Source organism: Pleurodeles waltl, chromosome 9, assembly GCF_031143425.1.
Source record: "Pleurodeles waltl isolate 20211129_DDA chromosome 9, aPleWal1.hap1.20221129, whole genome shotgun sequence".
NCBI classification, from domain to species: Eukaryota; Metazoa; Chordata; class Amphibia; order Caudata; family Salamandridae; genus Pleurodeles; species Pleurodeles waltl.
Window position 1 is genome coordinate 413,378,406 of NC_090448.1, and position 11,146 is coordinate 413,389,551.

The 11,146-nt window shown below is 43.9% G+C and overlaps 1 protein-coding gene across 1 annotated transcript in view; it reads right to left on the bottom strand.

Annotated features, from left to right (window-relative positions):
- The window catches only part of PPP1R14A (protein phosphatase 1 regulatory inhibitor subunit 14A), a 192,381-nt gene extending 181,721 nt beyond the window's left edge, over positions 1-10,660 (bottom strand). Inside the window, exon 1 of the mRNA XM_069207193.1 lies at positions 9,997-10,660. Coding sequence (XP_069063294.1) covers positions 9,997-10,200 — 204 coding nt within the window. The 5' untranslated portion in view covers positions 10,201-10,660. The remainder of the gene's footprint in view (positions 1-9,996) is intronic.
- Between the last annotated feature and the right edge of the window lie 486 nt (positions 10,661-11,146).

Below are 11,146 nucleotides of genomic sequence, written 5' to 3' on the forward strand. Positions count from 1 at the left end.
TGTGTAAACAACGAAGTGGAGCAACCCCTTGGGCAAGGGTCACTCCCCTGAGGGGCATTTTTTTTAATAGGCCTTTTCTCCCGCCCCTGGTGGCAGATCAGACTATTTTAATTAGGCCGATCTACCCCCCAAGGGGGGTGGGAGGGCAGAAACCACTATACTACAGGGATAATTTTTTTTTATTATTATTTCTTACATATGGGGAGCGACCCTTAAGCAAGGGTCACTCCCCTGGGGGGAAATTGTTTTTAGGCCATTTCTGCAGATCGGCCTATTTAATTAGGCCGATCTGCCCCCATGGGGGCATAAACCACTAGGCACCAGGGATTTTTTTTTTTTTTTTTAAACAGGTGGGTCGCTCCCTGGGGACAATTTTAGTTTAGGCCATTTCTGCCCACCTTGGGGGCAGATCAGCCTTTTTTTTCTTAGGCCAATCTGCCCTCAAGGGAAAGCCCATCAGACGAGAATGTTTAAAAAAAACAACAACAAAAACAGTGAGGGTATGGCCATACCTCCACCCCAAATAAATGGGGACAAAGTTATTTTGGCCACCAGTGGGCAGATGGGGCAATTACCCCCAATCCACTCCCTGGGGCAGAAGGCCCACTAGATGCCAGGGAATTGAAAAAAAAAATTGTGGGGTGGTGGTTACCAACCAGTATGGGCATGGTTGTTACTCCCTTCAGTTGGGGTGGGGGCATAGTCTTTCAGCTCTCCCCCACACACTAAAAGATCTTATCCCAATGGCAAGCAAGAGGACATTTGACTATTTTGGGTTTTGGTTTTACATTTGAGCCATGAGAGCTTGTCTAACTCAAAATTATCCCACTTGGAATGTTGAGGGTTGCACTTTTTGGACTTTGGGATGCTTCCATGTAGAAAAATCTACAAGAGACATCTGAAAACTAATCATCTGGGTAAGACCAAGGTGGTGTGCTTCACATGCACCCGCACCATTTTCTTACCCACAATGCCCTGCAGACCTCCAACTTTGCTTGAAATCACACATTTTTCCCCACATTTTTGTGATGTAACCTTCCGGAATCTGCTGGAATCCACAAAATTCTTACCACCCAGCATTGTTGCATCTATACCGATAAAACTTCTGCCCAACTTGTCAGCCTAAAAACATTTTTTTCAAACTGCCTTTTTGAACCCGCTTTGGTTCCCCCTCAATTTCAACATGTTTATGACTCTTCCCTGTCACAGGCACTTGGCCCACCTACACAAGTGAGGTATAATTTTTATCGGGAGACTGAGGGGAACATTAGGTGGTTGGAAATTTGTGCCAGTGCGGTGATCCCAGAGAGAAATGTGGAGAAAATGTGATTATATTTTAGCTAGATTTGAGGTTCTGAGGATTCTGAATAAGAAAACACAGGGATCCACGCAAGCCACACCTCCCTGGACTCCCTCGGGTGTCTAGTTTTCAGACATGTATGGGTTTAGTAGGTTTCACTAGACGGCTGCTGAGCCCAGGATAAAAAAAAAAAAAACAGAACTTTCTATCACAAAAATGTGAGGGAAAAAGTGTTTGTTTGCCAAATTGAGGTTTGCAAAGGTTTCTGAGTAACAGAACCTGTTGTGAGCGACATGTTACCCCATCCTGGGTTCCCCTAGGTGTCTAGTTTTCAAAAATGCACAGGTTTGGTAGGTTTTCCTAGGTGCCAGCTGAGCTAGAGCCCAAACTCCACAGCTAGGCACTTTCCAAAAAGCACATCAGTAGTCAATGTAAACATTTGATGTGTACATGTTGCATTTTTGGGCGTTTCCTGTTGCGGGCACTAGGCCTACCAACACAAGTGAGGTACCAATTTCATTGAGACTTGGGGGAATTCTGGGTGGAAGAAAATGTGTGGCTCCTCTCAGATTCCAGAACTTCTATCACCGAATTGTGAGGAAAAAGTGAGTATTTTTGCCAAATTTTGAGGTTTGCAAATGATTATGAGTAACAGAACCTGGTGAGAGTGCCACAAGTTACCCCATCCTGGCTTCCCCTAGGTATCTCGTTTTTTTTTAAATGCACAGGTTTTGGCAGGTTTTCCTAGGTGCTGGCTGAGCTAGAGACCAAAATCCATAGTTAGGCACTTTCCAAAAAGCACGTCAGATTTCAATGTAATTATGTGATGTGTCCATTTTGCGTTTCGTGTGGCAGACATTAGGCCTACCTACACAAGTGAGGTACCATTTTTATCGAGAGACGTGGGGGAAACACAGAATAGAACAACAAGTGTTATTGCCGCTTGTCTTTCTCTGCATTTTTCACTTACAAATGTAAGAGTGTGCAAAAAAGACGTCTATTTGAGAAGTGCCCTATAAGTCACATGCTAGTTTGGGGACCCCCAGAGTTCAAAAAAGTGCAAATAACCACTGCTTCTCAACACCTTATCTTGTGCCCATTTTGGAAATACAAAGGTTTCTTTGATACATATTGTTCACTCTTTACATTTCACCAAATGAATTGCTGTATACCCGGTATACAATAAAAACCCACTGCAAGGTGCAGCTCCTTTATTGGCTCCGGGTACCTGGGGTTCTTGATGAACCTACAAGCCTGATATATCCCCGCAACCAGAAGAGTCAAGCAGACGTAACAGTATATTGCTTTCAAAAATCTGCCATAGCTGGAAAAAGTTAGATAAAAAAAGTGATCTGAAATGGCTCTTTCACCTCAATTTCAATATATTTTTTTTATTTTAGCTGTTATTTTCTGTAGGAAAACCTAGAAGGATCTACACAAATGACCCTTTCTGAATTCAGAATTTTGTCTACTTTTCAGAAACGTTTAGCTGTCTGGGATCCAGCATTGGTTTCACACCCATTTTTGTCACTAACTGGAAGGAAGCTGAAAGCACAAAATAGTAAAAATGCCAAAATTGTGTTGAAAAAAATGTGGTTGTCCGATTCAAGTCCGCCTGTTCCTGAACACTGGGAAGATGGTGATTTTGGCACTGCAAACCCTTTGTTGATGCCATTTTCAGGGAAAAAAACACAAGCTTTCATCGGCAGCCCTTTCCCTCCCATTTTTTTTTTTAAACTACATTTTAGCTGTATTTTGGCTAATTTCATAGTCTCCTCCAGGGTAACCCACAACTTTGGGTACCTCTAGAATTCCTAGCATGTTGGAAAAAAGGGCTCAAATTTGGAGTGGGTAGCTTATCTGGACAAAACGTTATGAGGGCCTAAGTGCGAACTGCCCCATATAGCCAAAAAAGGCTTGGCACCTGAGGGGAAAGGCCTGGCAGCGAAGGGGTTAAAAGGAGATATTTTGACTTGTGTATGTTGGATTTGTCTTTTTGGTGACATTGTACTCAGATAACTATTGGCTTTTTTTTTTAACTGGTGGATCCCTTTTGCAATGTTTTCACTGTGTTACTGTGTGTGCACAATTAAGCCAGACTACTCCAGCCAAGCTACCAAGGGACTGAGCAGAGGTTGTTTTAGCTGTGTGACTCCCTTACCCTGATTAGCTAGGGGGGTCGCAACTTGGACAGGGTGCATACCACTGCAAACTGGAGACCCCATTGGTAACACTTGTGATATAATACTGAGTCCAATTAGCTGGAGTGACAGCTGATGTAAATAAAGAAATGTGTTTAAATGTATGTTGTGTGCGTTCTTCTGAGCGGGTGTGTTTGAAAGAAAACATGTTTATGTGTGCGATAGGGAGTCAAAGTTAGTGACAGGTAGTGAGTGATAATGTGGGAGATTGAGTATCAGCAAGTATGATTAAGTCAGAATGAGTGACTGAAAGTGACTGCAAATGACTGAGTATTGTTGAGTGTGAAGGAATGTGGGAGATCAAATTGAGTGAGACGGTAAGGTTGATTCACAGTAAGTGAATTCGAACAAGAGTGTAAATGAGTGAGAATATGACATTCAGAGTGAGTGATAAGTGAGAGTGAGTAAGAATTAGTGAGTGATAATGAGAGTGACAATGAATGAGTACACAATTTAGTGAAAATGAATAGTGAGTGGGAATGAGTGAGTATAAATGAGCATGAGTTAGAACGTAGAATTATTCTTGTGCGCCTGCCAGTTATTTATGCATAGTGATGGCCATTCTTGACTTATGGAATCACTCATGGCAAAATACTGGTAGTGGCAATTCTTAGCATGACCGGCATTGTGCATAAAATACTGGAAAACCGAGGTAATTCTTGACATAATGGTAAAATATTGGTACTGGCATACTGGAGGTAATTATTGGCATAGGCAGGGCCACTGGATATATGCTGCAGGAAAGGGCCAAATTATGCAGCAGGATTGAGTAAATTGTACACCAAGGAAAGGCAAATTATGCGGCATAATGCGGCACAGTTTGTAATAGTATTACGTGATTATTTTGTTGGTTTTGAACTTCGTAACACTATCTTGGCATTAGTTGCACCTCATTATCAGTTTAATGCCCAAATATCGAAGTAAGTAACAAAGGGAACCAGTCCAGCTTTGCAAAAGCCCATTCACTGCGTGGGAAGGCGTTTTGTTGCATTTTTACTAACATTTGAACTGATCGAGCTTGAAACAAAATGTGTTTTCATGTAAAATCTGCAGATTACATTGTAGATGATGAATTGTGTGGTAAATCTATAACAAAGCAAAAATCACTGTGCCGCACAATCCCAATTCCAGGGACCCTGTATACAGGGCACCGGTGGAAAAATGCTGGAGCTGGCATAATTGAGGAAATTCTTAGCATGGTGGCATCCATGGCAAAAAGCTGGCACTAACATATTAGTGGTAATTATTGTCATGAGGAAGGACAGCCATGGCACATATGAGGAGGCTACCATGACAAAATGCTGGTCCTCGCATTGAGGTCATTTTTGACATAAGAGTCACAAATGATATATGGATGGTATCAGTGGCAAAATTCTACATCTGGTAAATTGTTATACGTTTTTGCCAACTGGGGCACCAATGACAAAATACTGGCCCTGGGAGAATGGAGGTCATTTTTGGACGTATGGGAACACATTCTGGGGTAAACTCCTAGAGGCTGGTTTATTTGGCTTGACACACCATGAAAAGACTTGAATAGTTAAGTCGTGCCCCTTAAGAGCCTATGGCTTTTTAACACATTTATGTGAAAGTTACGCTTCAAAATGCTCTGGCCCACGAGCCTGAACTCTGTTATAAGAGGTCTGGCTTACTTGTGAGCTACAATTTAGGGCTAGTATTACGCCCTAGATCTTTCAAAGATCATGCCAGCATCCTATTATAGGTGGTATCTAAAATAGACATTGTGTTATAATAATCATGCATTTATTATTGATCTTCAGCAATCTCACTTATGTTGCCATCAGGGTTAAGGTCATGTGACAATTTCCTGGAAAACAAATGAGGGTCAAATGTCATATGATGTCACTACTTCCGATGTCATTAAGCCCTAAGGGCTTGTGATGCCACTTCTGAAACCCATAGAATTTTAGTGCTCAATATCCATGTAATTAACTCACCCATAAAGTTAGGGCTTGTTTCCTATTTATGGTTTTTTGGAAGGCAGCTTAGACCGCCAGGTCTACTTATTTTAATCTACAAAATGAAAGAGGTTTATGTAAAATTCTGGAGTTTTAGGGGTGTACGTCACTCCTGGACCTGTTCTTTGATTCATCTGGCACATTGGCTGGGGCATTCTTCGGGCTCTTAAAGTGCATTTGTTTGCTCTCTGCTGGTCCTGGAGTCAGTGTGCCTGGTGCACCAGGAATCCTAGCTATGCTAAGTGAGCAATAGTTGTTACAGCTGTGACCATTAGGGGACCTAAATGACACAGGCGGCCAGCACACCGGATAATGATGCTCCTGTAGAAGAACTATTCCCACATCTGTAGGAACTACAAACGTGGGAGCCTGCTCTTCTTACAGCCAGGAATCAATGGGATATCACTGTGCTCTCAAGTTTCCAGTTCCATGCATAAGCAGTTCCTTTAGTCCAGGTATGCTTGTTTGTGTTCTGGCCTTTATAGTCCTTTCAATTAAAGGAACTCAGGATTGACTACAAATCCCAGATTACCAAGAAAAAACATCTTGACCTTCTCATGCAATAAATGGCTGCAGTATTGTGAAAAGAAACAGCACATAGAACTGAAAAGATGGAATCAATAGATACAGTTTGCTGTAACGTCGCGTGGAATCACTTGTTCTTTCTGATTACATGAGGAAGATGGTCTCCTTCTCACTGACTGAGGGGGCAGGCCTAGATATCACCAGGCACTGAACTCCAGCAGAAGAGGCCACAGAGGTAAATATACCTGAAACTGGGAGCTGTAGAGGGTGGTGTTGGGTGGCATTTGAATGTTTAAATTGACAGATTGAAGATCTCTGGTTGTGATGTAGCAGCTAAGATTTTGGTACAATACTTAAACATGCACGCTCATCTCACTAAGCCACATATTTAGCAAAGGGCTGCCAGACCCAAGCTCTTCTGTCAATATTTACACAGTCTGGGATGCTTTTGCTGACTGAACATTGTCGTAGTGACCTCTACACCTCGCAACCACGCGGAAAGAGGCGTAAATGTACTGGAATGTGGCTTTTCCTGCTGCGGTAACAATGAACACACGCACCCGCTCAACTACTCCGATTGTAATCTTCCGTGGAAAATGTACATCCAGTGATAGTGTAGGCAGCACCCATCTTCACTGTGAAATTAACCAGGCGTTTCAAACCAACAACCAAGCCATGGGTATGGGGTGCAAAAACGGGCATCATTTCCTTTTGCTAAATTATTGAAAAATTAGGTGAAAAGCAAATCTTGCATTTAGCACCATATTTTATAGTGAAATGGTATATCCTTGTCTCCAAACCCGGAAAAAGCGCAAGAACATGGGTGCCGCAAACAGCAGCTTGTGTTCTGTTCGCTCACATTTTCATGCGCCTGTGAAAGATTTTTTTTACTGAACAGACTTTAAATTATACGACGTGGTGTAATTTTGTGAATTATCCATAACACGTGTAACCTGAAATGCCAGAAATCACATACCATTTTGCTAAGGACTGTAAATGTTAATCGTGGGACGCATATTTTCACACCAGACTTGATCAGCTTTTGCGCTCTTCATGTTTGTCTATCTTCATATGCCGTATTTCAAGTTTAGTGAAGAATAATCAGTGTTCACCACCTGCCAGGGCTTTCAGTGGGTGTTCTTCAGTGTCTTAGAGCCAGTAGCAATGAGAACTCACAGTGGAATTGGTCCCTTTCAAGCCCTATATTAATTTCCTTAATTTAACAGACCACTAATACACTGATAGACTTCTCAATGACTGTAAAAAACATTTAAGCTTATCCATGTCAGTGGATGTAGTCCCCGTTTTCAATTCATGGTTCACTTCATCTTGTATACCGCATAGACATGTGCTTTTTCCAAATGGTGTTTCTGGTGTTTTTTTCATGCAACGTATTGTGAATTGAATCACCTATAGGTGTCTGGCTGAGTTCAGGTTGTAGGAGGGTATTTTTATGGGGCACAATTGCAAGCTCTGGAGCTGAAGCTGAAGGCAGTGCAAGATTCCTCACAGTCAGTGCGTAATTTTGTAAACAAACAAGTAAGTGCCAAAACTCTCCTTTGGAGGTCACTGCACCTTGCAGTAGCTATTGCTCCTGCCAGTGTTGCCAATGACAGTAACAAAGCAACTACTGACCATTACACTCATGTAAGTGAGTGAACAACTCAGACTATTGCAGGCCCCCAAAGCTATAAGAATGGCTTGGGTAGCATGTACTAGCCATTTTAATGACTAATAAACAAAAAACTGTTGTTGTGCTCATCTCAAAATCAGATAAATACTGCCACCATGTGGCAGACTGTCATAAGGGTCGGTGTTAATAATTAACTGCCAGTGCCGACCACCAGAAACCACCGGATCAAATTAAGCGCTGCTCACATTACCTTTCAGCAGTCAAATGTGTTCAGTCTACGTTGCGTATTTAACAATTGGCATCTCTGCAGAGTCTACTAAAGTGCCATTTATAATTGTGGTTCTATGAGAAAGTGTGGGAAAGGGGTATGTAGTTGTCGAAATATTGACATCAAAGAAAAGAAAATCGGTGTTACAGGTGAGAGAGTGGGGTGGGGGCTCTGTCTGAGGAGGGTGGTGAATGAAGGAGATAAACGGACGTACACGTAGGAGAGCTAGGGAATACTGTCCTGAAGAACAAAGATGGCATCTGAAAGATGCAGTGAGGACTTCATAATGATGTGTGAAAAAAAGGGCATTAAGTATCTAACACAGTGACAGAGGAAAGTAATGTGATTGTGAGAACGGTCACCTGGAAGACTACTGTCCCTTCCGGAGACCCTAGTAATGTTTAATTCAGTCTCGTATTTTCAGAACGGAAATAAGTCAACCCTAATTATTTACAAAATCATTGTCAGCACTCATTTATTTCATACTGAGAGCAGCCATTGTCAAACCCAATAAGTCTGGCTTATTTCAGACATATGTCCATTTTATTTTTTAGGCCGCTGAACAATAACGAAGATTGAAAGACTGATACGCAAATACTTTTTAGGTTGCACGATGTGTGACGCACCGAACTTTAGTTTACGTGTTTTAAGCCACGCCATTAATTACATAGATAAGCGTCTTGGGCAATATTCTAAGCTACGGTTCTCAGGCTTACAGAGACCCCAACAGCTCACCGTTTTCATGTCACCTATGCCAAAGATGCAACTGTGCCATGACACAAAGCTGTGATACCCCCACAAATGCATGGCAATTGGCTTCTTTCCAGTCGATAACTGCCCAGTATGTTGCGTATTCACCTAGGAGCCTTTAGAACTGGGCTTCTAGAAAAGAATCGGGGTATACATCTGGTACTGATTTTCACATGCCACGTGCAGGGGAGATCTTGACAGTGAATATCAGCATGCACATTTCAATCAAACTACGGGGATTTATGGCCCATTACTAATATGTGACCTACAGGTCAAGAGTTCAGAACCCGGCAAGGTCAACTCAGCCTTTCTTATGAACACGATGGATAACAACAAATTTGTAAGTATTATTTTCCTATAATTAACATTTTAAGTAAAGGGCTACCGAAAAATCGAAACGGAACGAATTATAAAATGCCATCAATTATTCTTTTAGCTGTGCAAGCATGTTTCTGTTTCGCAGTTTTTTTTTACTATAAGCACAAAGGCTAATCATTTCAACCATCCGCGTCATTAATTCCGATGAACCCTGACCACAACAAAAAGTTAAATTGTTAGAAGTGTTCCTTATTCAGAGAAACAAATGACACCCCTTTCCACCCAGGTCCCCTCGTGGGTGCAGCTCAGGCTCACCCTGGGGACAGGAAGTAGAGGTAAGAAAAAGCACCCTGAGAAGGCCCGTTGGGCGTATGTGACAGCAAACTATGCGATAAGATAACTACAGTGCTGCGCTGGTGAAATAAAACGTGACTAAGTTAGAGCCCTGTTAAGAGCTCATCCCATTCCCTCATCCTTCTGAGTCCGAGCGCATATGTTATTGATTTGCATATGGCTGATTCCATGTCTGAGGCGGCAGTGGTGGGCAAAAAACGATGGAATGTAATGCAGCCCCGACTAATTACGAACAACTGAGATTAATTCAGGCATTTTACTTCCACACACTTTTTTTGTTTTCCTCAGTCAGTCGAGAGTAGCCGCTGCCCCCGATTTGTCCTTCGGTACCCCTGGAACTGCCCTTGCTATGTGGGCGCCAGGAGTGACAAAGGCAGCGCACACAAAGTGAATGTGGATCACGGACCCCCTTTAGATTCTCCGGCTTCCAGTCCTTGCCCACCCGGTTGCCTTGCTCCTCAACCGTAACCAGGAGACTATCCAAGGGCTAAGGGTGGGACAAAGGGTCAAGCCCGTGACGTGGTCTGGTGTGTGACGGTGGCTGCTGTCATTTCTGTTACCCCACCTTGTGTTATTCCGGACATTTGGAGGCACCTATAACCCACGTGTATAGTGCTGTGAAAGGTGTTTTGGAGTGGGGGTAGTAGGTGTAGACGTCCATCACTCACCCTGCCCAGGTACAGCTCGTCCAGCCGGTCGTCGATCCACTTCTCCACGTCCAGCCTCTTCTGCAGCTCCTTGCGATCATACTTGACAGTCACCCGGGCTTGGCGCTTCTGGATGCCCCCGTGGCCCCCGGGGGACCGGTTACCCCTGCACGGGGAGGAGTGCAGCTTGCCCAGCACCCGCTTCCCCAGCTTCTGGGCTGCCATCGGACGGGTGGGGGCGCGAAGGCGCGCTCCTCCGCTCTCCCGGGTGCGGTTCCACCGATGCTTCAAGCGCCTCTCCGGGCTCTAACCCTGCGTAGGCGCCCGGGACTTAACGGTTCGTTGCGATGTTGCTGTGGAAGGCGCACAGCGGGCCAGGGTTACCCGACAGGGGCGAGGAGACGGTCCGGCGAGGAGGGCGGCGTCCAGGTACGCCCTGGGTTGATTTAGGTTCAGGGCGCGCGCTGGGTGGATGCAGGTTAAAGGGCTCTGTGTACTGAGGGTGTGAACAGGACACCGAGCAACAACTCTGCTTCCAAAGGTTCCTACTCGGACCCTATCCGAGCCAAGGGAGCCCTGCTGGTGAAGGAGCTATGGGTGTCCAGGTTTACTCCTCTCCCGCACCTGCCACCCCGTGTACCGCTCTCTACCCTCCGTCCGCACTCTCGCCGGGTCCGCGCCGCAGCCTGTATTTATAAATGCCGGCCGGAGCGCGAGGAGACGGCTGCCGCTGGGTCCCAGTGCGATCCTGTTGTGGGGGACGTCTCATCTCAGCTTCAGTGGTATGGAAGGATGGAGAGAGCAGATGTGACTGAGTATTTTATCACGGGCATCCTCTGCAGGATGCAGGGATTTACCAATTTCGAATGTCTAATATTTCATAAGAATATCTAGGTCGTCATAAGAATGACATACTACTCATAACAGGACAATTTCAACACAAAACTTACAGAAAACAAAAACACGGCGAGCACTTCAAGTTACGCTCATGAAAAAACAAACATTGGAAAATCCAGTAGGTCGTGCCTTTAAAATGTGAGTGCAAAGTTAGTGGGTTTGCCAAAGCTTCTTTGTATTTTATTTATTAAAAACTAAAAGAAAAAACATTTCAAAGTACTGAAGGAAAAGTAAACGCACACCATAAGGTATCTCAAGACTGTAGATGAAGTTC